The sequence below is a fragment of the Rissa tridactyla genome, chromosome 1, assembly GCF_028500815.1.
Source record: "Rissa tridactyla isolate bRisTri1 chromosome 1, bRisTri1.patW.cur.20221130, whole genome shotgun sequence".
NCBI classification, from domain to species: domain Eukaryota; kingdom Metazoa; phylum Chordata; class Aves; order Charadriiformes; family Laridae; genus Rissa; species Rissa tridactyla.
This window is the reverse complement of record NC_071466.1, coordinates 179,806,629-179,826,914: the sequence shown is the minus strand read 5'-3', so window position 1 is coordinate 179,826,914 and position 20,286 is coordinate 179,806,629. Positions and strand designations below refer to the sequence as shown.

The 20,286-nt window shown below is 43.7% G+C and overlaps 1 protein-coding gene across 4 annotated transcripts in view; it reads right to left on the bottom strand.

The window, feature by feature from the left end:
• The window catches only part of PTPRB (protein tyrosine phosphatase receptor type B), a 64,430-nt gene that overhangs the window by 35,460 nt on the left and 8,684 nt on the right, over nt 1-20,286 (bottom strand). For 3 of the 4 annotated variants that reach the window (XM_054212911.1, XM_054212920.1, XM_054212901.1), the window contains exons 3-8: nt 18,418-18,656; nt 12,801-13,083; nt 5,405-5,683; nt 4,808-5,065; nt 2,972-3,235; nt 286-555 (exon numbers count right to left, since the gene is read on the bottom strand). In XM_054212911.1, the coding sequence (XP_054068886.1) occupies nt 286-555; nt 2,972-3,235; nt 4,808-5,065; nt 5,405-5,683; nt 12,801-13,083; nt 18,418-18,656 (1,593 nt within the window). Of the gene's footprint in view, nt 1-285; nt 556-2,971; nt 3,236-4,807; nt 5,066-5,404; nt 5,684-12,800; nt 13,084-13,312; nt 13,441-18,417; nt 18,657-20,286 lie in introns of those variants that run through there. The other variant, XM_054212930.1, reaches the window with a different exon arrangement.

Genomic DNA, 20,286 nt, shown 5'->3' with positions numbered 1-20,286 from the left:
TATAACAGTGAAATGTTGTACATGAGGTGTAATGCCTCAGTCATGACAGAATGGTGATACAATTGCCAAAACTTTCACTAACAAAAAATTTACCACAAAAATAACCCTGAAAATTTTCACAGAGCTGCTAAAAATAATTATTCCCGTTGTTTGCAAGGGAGATCCTTTTTACTGTCTTACTAGTGAAACTCACGCGTGGATTCCCGACTACTCTTCCTTTCTCATTGTCCCCAGAGCCCAGCTGAACATTTCGCACTTCCACGCTTCCCGGAGGAGCCCGCTGACCTGTTCTCCCCGTGCAGCTGCTCTTGCTCTGCAAATCGCCACTCTCCACAAGGACATCCACGCCGTACTGCCTCCCCGGGATGAGGCCCACGTCGTGGACGAGGTACTCCGTGGTGTCCTTCTCCAGGCTGGCGTTGAGCACCAGGGCCGAGCGGTTCCAGAGCAGCAGGCGGTACCTCTCCCAGTCTCCCGCAGGGGGCAGCCAGGTCACTCGCAGGGACCTCAGCCACCCGCCGCCACCGGCCTTCAGCTCAGAAACCTTCTGGGGAGCTGAAATGCAGAGACAGCCAGAGTCATTCTGAAGTGGGGTATTTCTGGCAAAACCTGTCTCGCAGCACAGCTATTGCAGAAGTGCCTGGATCAGTTCGAGCAAGGTGAGGTATCTTGTTACAAAGGTTGGGCGTTCATTTTTACCCTTCCCCACACAAACCACTCCCCTTTTCACTGTTGGTTTCTGACATCAGAAATGGGGAACCCTTCCTAGGGCAGGCAAAATCTCCCCCATGCACTTCTCGGGTGCATCTTGCAGTTTTCGGTTAGCTTCCCAGCTTTTTCCTGGACTTAAGTTCACTTAGAAACTGCCAATCAGTTTCTCAAAGCTAAGAGCAAAACCTCAGCCGCTATGGGCCAAATTCTGGTCTCAGCAGCAGAAATGCAAAATCTGATGGCTTTCTCCACAAAGGCCTTGTATGTCCTTGTCCCTCCCAGCTGTAAGGCACCAGGGCTCAAACTGAGGTTGATTAAAGCATCCACTCAGTCCTGTCCTGCACTTCAAGGATCCTGAATTTACATGCTCAACCTTCCCACCTACTCCTGCAGGTCACACTGGACCACTGAAGCTTTTCTGATTTTCATAGAATAATTAAACATCAACCACACCAAGCAGAGATTGGAAGACAGATGCAGACCCTTAGGTTAGGATACTTATAACTCAGTGTTAAGACACTCTATGGGAGATCAGCATTGTAGCCCTGAGACCACCAGCAAGTATGAACTGTAAGGCTAGAACCGTGTTCTCATGTTTTCTCTGGCTTAGTTAATATTTAATTGGTCAGCACTCAGCAAAGGATTGAGAGATTTCTACCAGCACCACAAAATACCAGTTTCACTTCCCACAGGCATAGCTGGGTATCAAACCTATGTCTCCCTCATGCCAGTCAATATAAGAGATGTGTTTCAATGGTGAGTCAGTGGATAAATGCACACAGTGTTTTGTTAGGAAACACAGATGTTCTTACATCATAACAGATAAAGTTAGACTGGCTGGAGCTCATTACACCCTTATGTGCAAAGTTTCAGTCCCTGAGATGCCCATATTCCTTGCCACAACATTCCTCGGCAGGTTCTGCTGCCGTAGGCACCCTCTCAATACACAGTGATGTAGATTATGTTCTTGGGCACCCGTCTCTCTCTACGAGTTACAGGGGGATCCTAGGAGTCTAACCCCTTCAGCATCTGTAGACCTGACAGCCTGGATTTAGAAATTCATCTTTAGGCCACAAAGCTTCTGCTGAAGTGACTCGGTTTTCAAAGCTCTTGGTATCTATGGAAAAGTCAAGGGAAGGAATTGCACATGATCAGCATCCTTGGAAATTGGACTTCTAGATCCCCAGCTTTGAAAGAACTGGGTCTAGGTCACAAATTTGGGGATCAGTGGTTTGAGTGAGGGCCTGAAGCTCTTCTTTCAGATGGAAATGGTAATCTTAAAGGTCTTTAATGGTAGGCTAGACAAACAAAAAAAAACCCCACATACGTAACCAGTCCAGCTTTGTACTTACTGGACCCGGAAGGCTTGTCAGGTCTCTTACAGCCTGCACTGAGAATGGGGCAGCAGCTAGATATGTCAAGGATGTGCCTTTCACGTGAGAGGTTTAGTTGCAGATGATGAATAGTCTCTAAAATAAATACTCTGCTCTCTCTCTCTCACACACACACGTTTTACACTTTTTGGCTCCGAGTCTACTAACAATTTATGTATGTATTCTTCACCCACTTATATATTTTTTCCCATCTAAATTTGTCCTGGGCTAGGCTGCTGTGGAGAAGATGACATGCCTTTGTGGCCAGTAGTGCTGTGGGAGAATCATGCCAGGATTTTTCAGGTTCAGAACTCATACAAGAGATACTTGGAAGAAAATTCTACTTCTGAAAGAAGATAAACAAAACATAACCCATCTCTACCCAGGCTGCCACGTGCCTGCCTTAATCCATGCTGTTGGTAGTAAAGAAATCCGAGACCTAATCTTTTCCTATTTGTAGATTTGTGTCTGAAGCAAGGGATAATATCAGACCTTGCAAAATTACTTAAAAATCCGTTAACAATTTGACTACATGCAGACTTCCCCATAATGTAACTCATTTTATATACTGTGCTGAGTTGAATTCAAGATAATAAAGTTGGTCAGAAGTGGAGTAGTGTGGAACAGTTTTGTAACAGACTCACCCAACTATAAGGTCCAAAATGCATTATTGTTTCCTGCTCCCAAGCTATGCGGGAGCTGCTTTTGGCTGCCAGATTAACTGTTGCCAGAGAGTCAGGAAGGGGTACTCCCGGAACAATATTGTGCTCTTTATCTTATTTTGCCTGGAATCCAAATCACTTTGTCTCCTACAATGATTTTCTACAAGGCCAGCGTAGGCAAAAATAGCATCGGTTACAACGTTCTTGCTGAAGCAGAAGACTTACATGTCCTGCCAGTTGCCATCCGATCAGTAAACAGTTCACCACTGATTGTGCGGGCAGTAACCTGATAAAGACGTCCTGGAGTTAGCTTGTCAAAGTGAGTCTCTGTGACCGGTGGCTGTAGAGTTTTGACTTCTTTAACTGATCCAAGATGAGACACAGTGATATTATAGAAATTGAGGTTTCCCGAAGGTCTTCTCCACTTAACTTTTAAAGTATCTAAGCTGTCATCGTTAGTCACCGTCAAATCTAAGACTTCAGCTGGGGCTAAAAAAAGAAAATGAGAAAGAGAATGAAGTACTTCCAACACAGAACATGTAAGACCTGTTGCCTCCAAACTGCAGTAGTTAAGTTTTGCTTTTAAAATGGTTATATGAGATGGAGTATGAATGACTGTGCCTGAACAGTGAAAGGGCAAAGCCTGGTCACAGTGAAACTGAACTCGGCCCTGCTTAAGATATTCTGCTGCTGAGAGAGACGCCCCTCATGGTGACCACTCTCACTTCAGAGAGTAGAAAATCTGTTAGCCATGTCTGCACTCACGCTGGTCATTTTGACTGTAGAACAGACCAGGCACATGACTATAAAACAGACCAGGCACAGAACAGAGATGCCTGTGTACATTTTGGTAGAATAAACATTATAGCATCATTGGAGCTACGCCTGATTTACACCTGTGTAGATGGGATTGGAATCACACTCCTTTATTCAAATGCTCCACCAAAAGAAAAGCATAGCCACCTCTAATATCTTCATTTTTCAGGCTTGGGACATGCTAGGTACTGAAACGCAGGACCATGCTGCAAGCTAGATGGAGTGCTTTTATGTTGCGAGAAAATGTGAGATTTAAAATTTTTGCACCCCACAACAGGAAGAAAAAAAAAATCTGAAGAAATAAAATGAGTATAATCCCCAGAACAGCCAGTGCCAGGTGACAACAGCACTCATCCGTGTGCCCTAGACATCACAATATTGTTCATTTGATATTAAAATATGTTTACATGGTAAGAATTGTGTAGAATAAACTGCACCTTACGCTTACCAGAAATTAAGGAAAGCCAAGGCATGACCTTGTTTTTGCTTACATGAGTGTTTTAACCACTGGGCTTTAGTAGGATGTCATCTTTTTCTCTCTGACCACAGAACTCTATTCTGAAAAACCTTCCTGAAAAAAACCTTCATTTCAAAAGCTCTGGTTTTGCGAATCAGTACCTCTCAGGGAAAAAATAAAACAAAAACAACATTCAATTTTAAAGTTCTTAACCTACTCTACATTTTTTTTTCATTTCCTTTTCAGAAGTGCAGCCATTTTGCAATCCAGAGAAAAAAAGACATAAAAAATATTTTTTTTGCAAAACTCACAAGCTCTACACCTCCCATTCAGCTAAGTAAGAATCAATGGAGTTAAACTGTCTTTAGTACTGTGAAATAACCAGGCTACACGCTGCCTCAATTCACTGAACAAGTCAGATGAACCCCTTTCACAGGCCTGAGGTGATACCAGGGCACTGGGGCTCAGACTGTTAACACCTAACTGTACATGTTTAACGGAGCTGCCTACATTAAGCAGCGCAGCTAATTTAGCTGCAGGCACCCTAAAAGCTAATGTAGTTGCGAACTTCGCTGCAATGGTAACTCAGGGAACCAAACAAACTTATGGTGTCTCTAACTCCCTCTACAGCCTTTGGAGAGCAATACCTGCCAAGGGTAATTCAGCCACTGAAGTCTGGCAATACGAATTGGAACACGAATCATTTATTATTCTGAAATATGTCCTGTAATATTATTAGATTATGGCCTTAGCTTGTTGTTCTATTGTGACGAATTCTGAAATCATACCTGTCCTGACAGTTTGAAAACTGTTGCTCTCCAATCCTGCAGCCTGGGTTATGATAGAGAGGTTATACACGTGGCCTGCTGTAAGTCCTGAAAAAGTGTAGGAGGTCAAAGGGTCTTCTTGGTGAATCTCATGAACTGGGGAGTGGTTATCCAGCAACACCAGCCTGTAACAATCCACGTGCCCAGAGCCAGGAGACCATGAAGCATGAATACTGTCTGTCGTGACACTGAGCTGAATATTTTTCACCGGGGATGGCACTGTTGGAATAAAAACCACATGCTTGAGGCCTAATGGTTTCTCCACAATTTCAGCAATTTTGAACACATGTACTTCTGAAGTATGTTGAGTTTCTTTAGGGTTGGTGAAAATCCAACCCCAAATTTATGTCCAAAGACATCATAATGACATTGCTAAGAAGCAAACAACTCTTTAAGTTAGACATTCATGCTTTATTTATTTCTATGTATAATCAGTAGATACTTACGTATATATATCTTCCCAGGTAGAAGAATGATATATATTTGTTAATTTCAAAATGCAGAACTGCAAAATACTGTAAGTGGTTTTACTTAGATGAACTACAGTAAAAGTCCTACCGGTAGATCCACTTATGTGAAGTTCCGGGGTACTCTTATTTCCAGCAACTGCGCTGAGGACAACGTTGTATTTATTCCCAGGGATGAGACTGGAGAAAGTGGTTTCTGTTTTTGAAATTCTTCCTGGTATGGAGACTTCTTGTATCTTTTTATTATCATGATCAAATAATACAAGGTTATACAAGTCCACCTTTCCTGAGGAAGGATCCCACTGAACCTGTAAGCTTGTGAGTGTAGTTTTTTCCTTATTAATTTCAAAATGAGGTGGTGGTAAGGGATCTGTAGTTAAACAAAAAAACAAAACAAAACAAAACAGAAAACATAATCTATTATTTGTTGCATTGGGATTGTCTGAAGTTTTACACAGCAGCACGAAAAAACTTCCAAAACTCTCCCTTTATATCATCCTGTTGCCAGCGCTTTTCAAAGTCTTTTTCTTTACGTTTATAAACACTGTATCGCTGAAACGTGTCTACAAGAGCGTCCTGCAGAATTCAGAAATGCTACTTCTGTATGTACGTGTACACACTCACTCACGCACACGTGGGGAAAAACACTTCCAGTTGTGGATGTATATAACAAGCTTGGAAATCTGCTGATAGTAAAACTGTAGCAACTTTAATAAGAAACAGCAAACATGAAAATGCAGCAAATTACACTCAATGCCCCAGTGTAATGTAGCTTTATAGATACAAGGGTACCAGTGGCTTTCATTTCCTAGCACTCACACTAAACACTTTATCACTAATGGGCACGAGCATTTACACAATTTTAAGGGCAACAATCCTTTGTTTTTAGTATTGACTTCAACCACTTAAAACAGATTCTGATAGAATATGCTTCTGCTCGGCTGTAGTATTGCTCATGTAAATTTAAAAAACCCCAAACACTACATTGGATAAACTTTTAGGAACTATATTTAATTGGGACTATTTCTCTGAGAAACTCTCAGTGTTCATTATGTTGTTTATTAAGGAGCTGTCAAGTAAAATCTCCTGTAAAATACAGTAACTCTAAAGGGATGGCAAACATTGACCAAAACAAGGCTCTGGCTGCTCGTATTCTCCAAGTGTATTTCATCACTCACAAGACTTCATGCAAATCAAAAGAAATATATTACATGTTGGTGTACTAAGGTATTGACATTTATGTCTCCCAATAAGGTTAAGCAATTGCGTATTAGAAAGGTATCATAAAACAACCCAAAGCAGCAAAATCAAGCATTCACAAGTCGGGGAGTTAAAGAATAAAGGTTTCCTAACAATTTAACAACTAGATTTGGCTTCCACATGAGTACAGTCTGTGCTGCTCTTGCCTAGCATCAGACAGGGAGTGTATGGTGCATCCAGGCTGAGAATCGAGGTCTCCATATGAACGGTGCCTTAAACACAGAAGAATAAAAGCATTTTTCCAATGCAGTCATTGCTGCCTGGTTCCCTGAACCAGGCAGTCAAAAGAACCTGAGATCATGTAATTAAAAACTGCACTGCAAAGGCTGAAAGGACAAAATCGAACCTACCCCCACCCTACAAATACAGTGGTAGGAGTATCATGGGGCTAGTTCTTCAAAGCCTGGATGGTGCAGAGGGTTTAACTGCTTCTTATAAAGCTCTGCTGAGAACATACTGGTGCCAGGTTTTGGTGCTATGCTCTGTCAATTAACTATATTAGGAATTTCAAGGGAAATCAAAAAGCTGTATGGATGTGGTCTGGGCAACCGGTTCTAGGTAGCGCTACTTGAGCAGAGGGCTTGGACTAGATGACCTCCAGAGGTCTCTTCTAACCTCAACCAGTCTGTGACTCTGCGGCTCCGAAAAATACTGTGTCCCTTTGAACCCAGGTCTTTGCCCAATTTCAGATTACTGCTTTGGACCACAGAGACGCTAGTGCTCTTCAGAAAAAGAGACAAAAGCTAAATTAACAAAATCACTAAATAAAAATAACTATCTCCTTTTCTTGACCTCTTTCTTTAAGGCCAAACTAACTCTGCTTAAATATGAAAAAAAAAAAAAGAAAAAAATTAAAACTCAAGTCAAAGACCAAGTACATCAAACTTCAGGCCAAATAGTTAAAACTTCACCCAGTTACAGCAATTGAGACAGGAGGTTTTAATGAAAAGTGTCAGGAAATCTTAACAATAGGCTTGACTACCAGCTCCACCTATAATATATACTAAGCCACGAAAGACTATTATGCTGGCAAAAGTGAATAGTGGGGGTATAAACTTGTTCCTTGAAGGCAATTGTTCTAATCAGAAAGGTCAAACTTTGGGAGTCAGAAATAAATTCCAGCACTATATATGGTCAGATGCACAGGCAGCTAAAAAAGTTTTAATTTGACTGATATCAAGGCAACAGTCATAATAACTATCGAGAAGTTTAACTTTCTCTCTGACAAAGTTAGGATAAAGTTGACTGCTTGTTAGTCCTGCAAAAGTAATCAACATAGTAATCCACATTATTTGCCAAATTCTACAAAAGAAGACACCTCCTAGATTTTTAGAAGTGCTTATACTGTCCTGGGCAATCTGTCTTCTAAGGTACATTAGCAAAGAAAAGAGTTGCGTGCCTAGAAGGTGAAGTTCAGAAAATCAGACTTTATCTAATCTATCTGGTCCAGAAAACAAAACACTCAGTGCTTTGTACATCCGCTAGAACAAAGGAACAATGAGATTGGGAAGTGCCTGGGCTGAAAGAGCCCTGGATGGAAACAAACACTTAAAAAGCCATTTACATTGTTATACAAGTCTCTGCTGGCAACGATACAACGCTGATATATCACAGAAATAAAATATGTTCACAAAGGTATTTTTATACCATTTCATACTATATGAATTGATGTCCCCTGGTCTACAAAGGAGTCTTCCAGAAGACTTAAGGTTTTTTTAATTATATTGCACCCCCATTTTCACTTTGTGTGCATAGCTGCTATAGATACATTTTATAGAAATGATAGATATGGTTACCACCAATCCCAATGACATGACTCCCGAATACAGTCTGTAAGCACAGAAACACCCCTGCCTTACGCAGGAGAAAAAAAAATAACTGATATACGGCCCCAGGATTGAGTAACGGGGAATTCCTGACTTGCAGTCTCAGCCATCATCCTACCAAATCATCCAGTTTTCTCCTAGTTTTCCCTTTTCATAAAACAGTAACATACTTTACAAGGACTTTTCTGAAGATTAAGTAAAGAGGGTTGATTTCATTGTTCTTATTAAATACAAATATTAATTTCTTTGGGATGATACGCAACCTAGAAAATCTTTAAAACAGGCTTAATGGTTATTTGCATTCTTCTTGTACTCTGCCTTTTGAGACAATGAGCATAACCATTACGTAGTTATGGATTATAGGATTATACAGCATACAGTCAGAGCCATGTCACAGTAGTTCTTCCTACAGATACCTAATAAATCAGATTTGTCCCAAATAATTTGAAATTTACAGGAGTGAACACATGGCCAAGCCATGCTTCTGGCATTTACAGTTCCATATTACAATGGAAAAAATATCAGACTGTGTCTTAGAAGGCAGAATTTTTAATCTCTTTTCATTCAAATATTTAGCAGTTTTCCTGACAAAAATCTATTTACCTGTTAGTTCTCTCAGTACAGGTGGCTTCAATTAGGGCATAACAAAACACATCACTGCAATATTTTTGTAGAAAACAATGTTGAATATGGCATTTATAAGCCTATTTTAGAAGATATATTTGAAAGCAGGGGAATCGCCAAGTTGTTTTTCATGGCTCTCAAGACCAATATTTCACAAATGAATTTCAATTCTGAATTGAAATTAATAAATTTAACTGTAATTTAAGATCTGTTCATATACTATTGTTTTTAACTAGAATTTTAATTAAAGACCTACTCAGTCACTGAAAATACACCACTGAAATACACAGTTATGCTGGTGCACAGACATTTGGAGAACCGAGAACTTAAAAAGTATTTTATCTGAAATCAAGAAAGATACTACCCTATTGTCTTTTGTCATCGAGTAGCTCTCAGGCACAGTAATAGTTTTACTGAGCACACTAAAGTAGATAACATGAAGGATCGACAGGTGCATGTGTTACCCCAACTTTACGATGCCAAGCATCCTGAGTAGTTGTATGGTTTTATGTGATGTTTTAAGTATATATACTCAAAAACCACAACAAATGGCAAGTATTAATCAGAAATAAATATGCAGACTTGTGCCTACTAACGTCTCTAATCTCAGGTTTGCAGTGGAAAATGTATCCGTAGCTCAGAGCTGATAAAAGGCGTTATCAGCTTTTTTCTTCATTTCCTATTCTACCAAAATAGCACAACTGCCAACACTGTATGCGTGCTTGCATGCCCGTGTATACCTGGATTATACAGTGCATATGTGATTGTATTTTCCATCATTCTGGAGGACGTATTTCAGTTCTGCTCTAGAGGATTAAATACTTGCCATTTTAAATTGATAACTCATAGATCAAAATTCCTTGAGTAGAGAGAAATAACAGACTCCACCTTGGTGGACTAGTGTGGATTACTGTACGAGTATTCCATACCTTAGTAGATTTTAGATCTATTCATACACAAATGAAATAGAACCTGCTTCTCTACTCAAAGATTCACGAAGGGTCTTGTGTTACTGGAGAGTTTCTGCGGTCTTGGTGAGCTGCGTACTTACTCTATTGGAATATCAAACTTGCAAACACCGTAGACTTAACTCATTGTCATTACTATGATTTTTACGTGAAATTAAATACTCCAAAGGTCAAATTAAGTTAGGGATTTGGTCCTCTCCAAGCCTTCAGATTACAACTGCAACTACGGTACACATTATTGATCGCTTTCACCCTAAGTCCTTAATCAGAACAGATCACACTCAAAGTCTAACAAAATATTTTGTATTTTATGGGCTTAGCTACTCCAGCACTTTGTATAAGAAACATGATGAAAAGTGAACTCGGAACAGGAGCAAGTACATGAAAATTTCAACAGGATCGAATATGACCAAAAGTTAAAGTTTCTGAACTAGGTATATAAACAAATCTGAGACTTTCTCGTGTACACTTATTGCATCAAGACGATACAGATGTTCAAAACCTCATTTTGCAAAAGTAAACATGTGAGATGGGATTCCTCTCATTTAACCTCAACCATCTAAACTTCAGGTGCCTGGTTTAACCTAGGCTCTTTGTATAGTCAGGGGAGAAAGCTGGGCACCTCCAAAGGACAGCTTAGCCCATCTTTCTTAGACAAAGGACTCAGGAAGGGAACCTCTCTGAGCACCATGGTCAGACATCATATTTTTAGACAGCCCATGATAGCTCAGTTCCGCTACCATTCAAATCGGTGGGAATTTTGTTTACAATACGGCTGAAAATATTGCTCATACTTCCATATTCACAGGATAGTTTCCAGGATCACATGCCTACGGACATTCAGGCTCGGTAGATCGTAAAACAAAACTACTGACATCAAGTTACAAAGGAACAGGTGAAAAAGAGTTTCCAGAAAGCTGGTTTAAAATGCTGCCCCTAGTGGAACCGTACAGAGGAATAATCCTCCCTCATTCTGCATTGAAATGCACAGTATTGACAGTACAACATGGCTTGTTGACAGGCATAACAAACCCTGTTATGTTCTTTAGAAAAAAATAAATTGACAAGTTTTGGAGCTAATTATGTATTTTAAACATGATCAAGCAATGCAATGGATGTAATTGAATCAAGGGAATAGAGGAACCACGGAGCAATCTGAGTAGGTGTCTGTAGGAAACCTCCATGGTTCCTCTATTCTTATTTCACGCTTTTGACTGATCTCTGATATCCAAACATAAACCTCACTTCAACTATGGTCCACTAATTTGTAGTATTTCAGCTTAAACTTCAATCGGTCTTTTCACTCTGACATCTGCTACATAATATGACTATAATCAGCAGTTGCTTCCAATCACTTTTATCATCTTACAGTCTTGCAAAATCTATTTACTGGTTAAAAAAAAAGTCATAAATGACAAGTTCCTGTCTAAATGATTATGCATTAATCAAAATGCGGTCTAAAGTGGTATCTTTTTCTCTACTTCGACATAAGTGTTCAATAATAGATCTCTACTATCCTGCAACGATGGTGATTTATACCTGTCATTCTGATAACGGTTGATTTATTCCTTCAATTTTCAAATTAAAAGTCATCAATATTAAAAACAGTTCTCATGATGTATGACGCTGATTTAAATCACTGTCTGCCTAGAAACCATTGCTCATTTTTACCAAGTGACATGACTTGAGCTTACCTTACAGCTATCACACCAGCAGACTTGTCACTAGACTTTTTTTAACTTGAATTACCAAAGCAAACTAATAGAGGGTATTTAATGCATCTGTACAGTTAATGCAGGTAAAAGGGTCTGACAGTAAACAATGTCTCTGAACCGGTAATTGTTAAGTATTTGGCTGTTTCAATCTTCAACACTAATACTGCAAAATACCTCTCCAAAGCTAAGACTTTAGGAGCAAATCAGGGAGGCATTTCATGATGGACCTCATTTAAGACATCTCTGTTTTGAGTCTTGTGTTACCACCAGTCAGACATTGGACAATACTATATTTCATCATCTTTAAGAAAACGCTAATACAGGTAGAAAGAGTCCAATTCTGCCACGGCAGCCAGTGGCTCTATGTTGTTCATTGCTGTGAAATGCCCAGTTGTTCACATGCACACACAAACACGCAGGCAGAAAGCGGGCTTTCCTTGGCAGCAACCTGGCAGGCTGTTGGAACACTTTTACAGCCAGTCATGGATGTGACACTGTGAGCGCTCGCATGCAACTGCACATCGTAACACCTCACTGGTTGTATTCAAGGAAAACGTACAAGCAAGAAGCTTCAGCCTTACTTTCTGACTTTTAGACTCTGGTTAGACAGAATAAAAGTATAGAAATGGGCTGAAACAGTAAACCGTGCTTGAACAGGATCTACCTGCCATTAAATAGATTGCATTTTAAACACAGTAAATAAGCTGTCACCTGAGGAACTACAAAGCCAATAGGTTTGCATGAGCATAAAGGATGTTACAGGCTACTACTTCTTAAAGCATTCTGCTGGATGGCAGCCGAAGGGGTTGAGGAGCGGCAGAAACGTGCTCCCAGCACCGACCTGCTGTCTCTGCACAGCACCGTCTCCTTTCCAGCCTGCTGGCTTAACTTTAGGCAGTGATTATGCCCGGCAGCGGGGTAAAGACACCTCAAGCGCCGGAGAGCTACGTTCAGCAAGCACTGTAGGTTTACAGTAACTGTAAATACGTCGCCCCCCTCCTCTTACAGCCGGCCGAACCCGGGGGGACGGGAAGGAGAAGCCCGGCGTCCCTTCCCGGCCCCCGAGCACCTGCGGCGCCGCGCTGCGCCCCTACCTGTCTGCAGGGAGATGTTGACCGCCTCCCCGCCGTCCAGCGGCTCGATGCGGAGGTGGTACCAGGTGCCGGCCTGCAGGCCCCGCAGGCTGCAGCCGTAGGAGCCGTTGCCCGCGGGGGCGGGCTGGCAGCCGGCCGCCTCCCCGTCCTCGGAGCGCCCGCTCAGGCTGAAGTTGCAGGCGCGGCCGGCGGCGTCCCACCGCAGCCGCAGGCTCTGCCCGGCCACCCGCCGCTCCGTCAGGTTGGCGATGCATCCCGGTCCCGCCGCCTCCCCCGGAGCGGCCTGCGGAGAGAGAGAGAGAGAGAGAGAGACAGCGGGGAGAGTTCGGGGAGAGCCGCCGGGCAGCGCCGGCGTTCTCCCTGGGTTCGCCTCCCCGACCCCCGGCCCCGCTTCGCGCGGTGCCGGTGCGGGGCAAACCCGGCCTGTGCCCACCCCCTCGGGCTCGGCTGGGACCTGCGAGGGGCGACCCCCGCACCTATTCCCCCCCCCCCCTTTCCCCGGCACAGCTCACCTTGGTCAGGGCCAACGCCGTCCACAAGGCGAATCCCGCTCCATAGCTCAGCATCGCCGATAGTTTTTAACCCCGAAAACCCTCGCGGGGAGGGGAAGAGGGGAAGGGAGGCGGCGGGGTGGGGTGGGGTGGGGTGGGGTGGGGGGGCGATGAAGAAGCGAAGTGGCCGCGGCGGGTCCCGGGGGCCCCCCCCGCTCCCCGGCCCGGGCTCCCCGCGGCGGCGGCCGAGCCCTCTGCCGGGCCGCCCGCTTGCTGCATGCGATCGGGGCTTACCCCGGCCGCCTTCGCCGCCTCCCGGCCACCGGGGTGGGGTGGGATGGGATGGGGTGTGTGTGTATCGGGGTGGGGGGGCGGTGGTGGTGGTGTGGGGGGGGGGGGTTGCCCGTCGCCCGCCCGCCCGCCCGCGGTTGAGGAGGAGCGGAGGAGGCGGGGGAGGCGGCGGCCGCCGCTTCCCAGGCTGCCATTCTGACCCGGGCTGACTCTGCCGGAGCCCTTCCCGCCGACTTCCGCAATCAAGAGGCGATTTCCTCGCCCCTTCTTGCGGGCGGTGAAGCCCGGCCAACCCCCCCGCGCCTCCTCCGGGACCCGCCGCCCGCCGCCGCCCCCCGCGCCCCCCGGACGGGGGGCGCGGGGGGCGGCGGCGGGCGGCGGGTCCCGGGATGCCGTCCCTCGCTCCTTGTGGGTCCCACCTTCCTCCCAGCTCCTCTCCCACCCCACATCCCTTCCTTCCTCTCCGCTTCCTCCCCGGGGCTTCTTTCCCCGCGTTCCTCCTGGCTCTTGGGGGGGCCCTTTGCCCCCTCAGGTGATGCCGTTGTGGGACGCCGGCTGCACCTCGCTCGATGCCGCCTTGCCTTGCCTTCATGGCCACCTCTCCTCACCTGTCACCCCATCTCCTGGCCCACCCTCCTCTTGGCCTCAGCCATCCTTAAACCACCATTCCAACTCCCGTGTCCCAAGCGCAGACGTTTTTAGGGGTTAGATGCAGACCACCGAGGCCTCCATCCTCTCCCTGCGGCACCGCGACCGGAGGTATTGCGGCAAGAAGACTCCCAGCAGAGCCCGATGCCGAGCTGCTGCCCGCAGCAGACGGAGTAGAAGCCCGTCTGTCAGCGGCCAAGTTATCTCAGCGTTCTGTTTTGTTCCGCATCGGCTTGTGTCCTTGAAACAATTCCTTCCCGCATCCCCTGAATAACTCCCAAGCTAAAATTACACACGCCATGGAAAGCAAGAAAGTCACCCTGTTTTCAGGCTGCCCCAAACGAGCTGCGCGCAACTCCGAATTCGGCCGCAGCTGCTGCACAGCTCTCCATCTCTGTCATGCGTGTCCGTTCCCTTCTTGTTTATGTTTAAGCTCCTTAAAACTCACGTATATGTGTATGTGGGTTGGCGTAAGGGAGAAGAAACATAGCCAGAAGGGTTTTGGACCTTCAGATATCCAAACAGACAATAAACTAGAGGCCGTGGGGTAAATTTGAGATTGGATACAGGGGAGGAATTTGACTTTTCTTCAACGGGAATGGCACTTCTCTGCATCTTTCTGTACTGCATGATGCGTGTGGGATTTTAACTTTTAAAAGCAGCACCCCAAGCAAATTCACCATTTCCATTTTACTTTTGCCCCATTTTAGGGAGAAAAAGGTGCTGCCTTTTAGGGGAGCTGCTGCTGTAAGATTTTTCTGTGCATCAGCCTGTCAAACAAGACACAAATGTTTGAAAAACCTTAGCTCCCATTCTTCAGAAACTGAAGGTCTGAGCGCTCGTGGGTGGTACCTGCACCTGTGGAAAGCTTCATCTCTCCCCGTGGAGATCCATGCCTGGTCCTAGGGACATGGAGCTGAAAGTGTTGGGTTTTACTCTGCGAAGCTTGGGATGATTAATAACTTTATGAACATCACCTTAAATGATGATATTGGTTATTATGCCATTCTCGTAAGAATTGCAGAACAAGTTCTCCCTTGGAAGAGATGTTTTACGTACTTCAGACAAAAGGAGGGACCGTGCCCCAGAGAGCTAGTACCATTAACAAATGAACCATTGATGGAAAACATGATGTGTGTGTGTGTGTATTAGACCTAAACTGGGACTAAAATGACATAGGTGTCTTGTAATCAGTTCAAGGTCAGAGAGTTTGACAGTGTAAATTCATCTTTAGATGATCATGCTTTTTGGACCTAATGGCATAAACCACACCAATATTTTTCCAGCACTGGAGAAGAGCAAATCTGAAGGTTTATCGGGATGTTTGAATTACTTCAAACCCCTCTCTGAAAATGGCAATATGTGGAGTAACCTGCCTTTTCTTGGAAAGTGGAGCTCACATTGTAAGGATTTTTGAAAACATCCATAATCCGAATTTGCAGGGAAGATATAATTCAGATATATAGGTGTAAATTAGTTAAGTAAATGTAATATGTGAAAGGAACCCAACAGTGCAAACTTTTAAAATTCAGGAAAGGAATTGAACCTACAAAGTAAAATTTGAAGACCCTTGGCAATGTCTGTCTGTCTCTTCCAGCTAACAGAAGATAATGTGTGGAGAAAAGGGATGCTGCTCCTTCTCAGCGTTGCCCATAATTTAGAAGTTCCCACTTTATTTCTCTTATTCTTGCTATTGTAAAATCTTTGAAACTACTCTGCTATAATAGTAGGAAAATACCAGTCTATTAAGGGTTTTGAGACTTCCTTCTGCACATTATCCAGCACAAAGCTGCTGTAAGGGCAAGGTCTGACACAGACGTCTGTGCCAGCACTGGAATAAAACAGGAGGGGTCCACAATTCACTGGTGACAAGATATTTATATAGAATAGCCAACATGATATGAATAATTATTTCCAGATTGGTATTGAATAAATGGGCTTTTAGCAAATCGGCAGTCACACAGCCTTTAACGCTTACCGATCTGTGTGGCAAGCCAAGAAATTAATTAAAAAAGAAAAAAAAAGAAAAAAAAAAAGGACTGGAAGTGAGTTTTGGGAGTGGCCGGATGTGTCTCTAATAGCAGGCTCCAAAGTCCCTTTCAGACACTTTCCCAAGGTTTCCTGAGTTCTTTTTTTTTTAACACCAGCCTCTCTCTCTGTCTCTCTAATCAAGAGGAAATGGGCTTTGCATAGCTTTTGTCATGGCTTGAAAGTGCAAGCTGCAGTTTTACTTGAAATCCAAGGCTGCCCTAAACTAAACATTTTGTTCGATTGAAGTGTCACCGTTGCGTGCCCCCCCCCCCCCCCCCAAATGGGTATGCTCACAGCCAAATAACATCAAGGCTTTACTTCTACAAAGAAGAGGACCTAGCCTGGGCAGATGCAGTTCATAGGAGGTATCGTCTCCCAAACAGCACTCAGCGCTTACTTAGTCTAGTCGATGTGTTTTCAAAGTATCACTTTAAATCCGGTTAATCCTTTAAACGTCCCTGCTAGTTTGACTAAAATGTTTTTAACTCCACTCTAAAGACAGGGAAACTGAGAGATGGAGGCCAAAGATGTTAAGTTTGCGTGTCTAAATTGGTGTATCTAGATTCAAATGTCCAGACCCGTCTGGAGGCTCTAAGGCACAGATATTAATGATTTTTTTTTTTTCATGGATACGCTTAGAGTGCTTATCACCCAGGATTCTGGTTGGAAAGCTTTGACCTAAGCAACTTGCTCAGCACGGCTTATGTGAATCAGGAGGTGAACTGGGGTAGGAACGCAGGAGGCAGTAGCTTCAGTTCAAAAGGTGCCATTTCTCTAGCACTGTTGGGATTATTCAGGAGGAGTGCTGTTGGCAGTTTGGATAATACTATATTATATAGGACATTTCCATTTGGAGACTGGAATTCTCTGCAGGAGGTATGCATTTGGACAGAGGGCATGGGGAAATTAGCTCAGCCTGCCTGCACCAAGGCAGAATAATCCTATTTTAAAAGAACCGTCTCCATCAGCCGTGGAACAGGATGCAGTGCATCCATCATCAGCTCAGGCCCTTTCCTTCAGCAGCACCAGAACAGCAGTGTCAGGGTCTGTAAACCTTCGAGCTGGTTATTTGGGTCAACATAGTCCTGGGTGACACTACTTCTCCTTTCTCCCTGTCTCTACTGATGTTGTTCATACCAGATTGTACAGATTGCTCTGTCCACAGCCCTCCCAAATACAAAACACATTTCTTAGTCTCATCCAGAGTAACATTGACACCCAATGTAGTAACTGAAACAATATGTTTGCCTGCCCCAATATACTGAATGCAGTGTGGTCTCCTGGACAAGAAGCCACAGGGAATTTAGGGATTTTCAGTTCTAAACCGCTGTTGATGTCGATGCAGTGACCAATAATGTCCTGCATGCTTTATTGTACGCTTTTTGCCGATGACGATTCCAGATTTGCTCTCAAATCACTTAACTGTGCCTTGCCCACACACAGAAAAAAAAAAAGAGAGTGGAAACTGATGCGGCGGTACTGAATGCCCACTGTCAGCTGCACCTATGGATGGGGCTGGCATCCCCGTTCCCCTCCCCTGCCAGGGCTGTTTGTGGTTGGAGAGAGCAGAGATCAAGAAGCGGCTGCGTGTCTCCACTCTGCCTATCGGTCAGTAGATAAGCTCACCAGGGTCAAGGACAGGGTTCCTTGTAAGGTAAGTTAAAGCATTCAGATTTCACTTGCTTTAATCTGCCAACCATGTATGTAATTTCAGGACTCAATTATCCTAAATAAGGTCATAAACCATATTGTGATTCTTAGAGAGTAATTAGAGCTAGACCCTCATGTCGTGCAACAAACGGATGGCAGAGCCTAAGTCAGAGAGCAGACACCCAGGCTCCTGTAGCTTCTCCCACATCCATGAGCTTTCCACTGCTCCTCAAGTATCCTGAGCATTTCCCTCATGCCGAGAGATTTTCCCAATGCATTGTGCACACCAGGACTGGGCTGTACAGAAGAGGCAGAGTTTTTCTGCAGCTGTGCTTCTAGGAAAGGGCACTATCAGCATGAAGAAAGTATCCCGCCAAAATAAAGAACAAAGCTTAGTCCTGTAGCTGTTTTTTTTCAGTTCACAGAACATCCACCTGTAATAGCTATCAGGCTCCACAGAGTGGAGCAGGCTTAATAAAAATCAATCAATAATTCTTCTGCCTTACCTCTTCTGTAGCGCTAGAGTATTGAAGAGTAGTTGCTGGAATCCAGGCTTTCTCTGTTACTGCAGATTTCAAGTCAAAGTAAAGGTTTTCAATGAGATTTTTACTGAAGTGCTCAGTCACATTTCTGATGAACATCTCTGTGCTACTCTTCAGCAGATTTTCAGGCCCAGAGGTAACAGCGTTTAAAGGGGGGGATGTAGTTCTAGTACTCCATATGGCAGTGTCTGCATCTTGGAGATCTAAGACAAATAAAGGAAAGTAATTAAAAGCGGCTCTACATTTTTATAAACAATTCTTTAGATGCCAATAAATGTGGCTGATGTGACTCCTAAGTAGTTTAAGTGCGCCTGTCAGTTCTATAGGTTTCTGTTTTCAGTGCAAACTTGCATTTTGCATCAATACCAAAGTTTGTGCAAAACAAAAGCAGAAAAAAATTAATTTCCCTGAACATTCATACCATATTTTTAAATACAGTCCATCAGTGATTCTGAAGTGAAGAGAAAGATTGTACTTTGTCATTAACAGCACAATGTTTTCACTCATAGCTTTTTCACTTGCTGAGTCTATCAAACAGCACACAGTTTCAGCTTTATATGGCCAACCCCACTCCCTTTATAAGTACATGGGCCAGATTCTCATCTGCTTTTTGTTGGTGTAGGTTCAAAATATGGCTTTGTTCAAGATAATTTGTTCAAGATAATTTTTTTGTTCAAGATAATATTTGTTCAAGGTAAGTTCCTTGTGCCCACATGGGACATTCCTCTTGCATTTTTAAATCAGTCCCATGCAGAGACCACAATAACCCCTGACTGCTCCCTTTCCAAGGTTCAGCTAACAATCGTATCAGTTAACTGAAGTGTCTGCAAATATAATGGTGGATTTGCTTTTTTAGTCACGTATCCTTCAGAGAACGCCAAAGTTGCAATTAGAGCGCAGGAAAGATTTTACTACACATTTTTCCTCCACATTTTCATGGCTCTTCCTCCCCATTGGTATGTATTTAATATCCTTTCTTTGTGGCTGTGAGGGCAGGGTTCAAGCTGTTGTGGCCTCTACATCTGGTAGCATCACATTTCAGGCAAAGTGATTGGAATTACTCACTGGCCCCTTCTCCTCACAAAAAGCTGCCCTGCCATTGCTGGAGCGCAGCTCGTGTGCGTTGGCTCAACGCCCAAGACACTTTGTCTGTCCTTGAACTGGGGTCTCCAGCATGACAGAACCTTGTTTTGCTGCTGAGCCACTGGGCTGGTTGCCATTTGTAACAACTTTAGTTCACAAACCCTCTAAAAAAAAAATAATGTAATGACTGGGTTAAATTGCAGCAGAAGCTTCCAAATGTAATTACTTGGTGCGCAATTATGATGTCTTAGCCGGCCAACGTGTGATTACTTTTTACCCAAAGGATCAGTGGGTGAGTTTCTATGAAGTCAACATGATGGGTTTTTTCAGTACATGTAAATATATATGTTAATATGTTTATATAAAGAAACTTGCAGTACTGTCACTTGCATCCAGAACAAAAAGTGAGATTGTAAACCCTTGTAAGTGACACCGTCATGCAAGCGTTTCCTGTGCCCAACAGCCCAGTGCGTTCACCTGGTACACAGTTGAAGTTGGAGGTTGAAAAGGATTTGTTTGCTGGAATGGGTTGATACCCAGATTAAACATTTTCCCTCCTTTTATCTAACTGTGCTTCTCTGGGAATAAAAATCTTCAAGTCTCCACTTAATTGCAAAAAATATTGATCAAATATTTTTCCAAATCGAGGCACTGAAAACAGTACTACAGATCGAATTCTGCTCTCTCTTATACCCGTGCAGAGGGTTTCGTCAATCCCTCAGGTCTGGTCCAACACTGCACCATCACCTT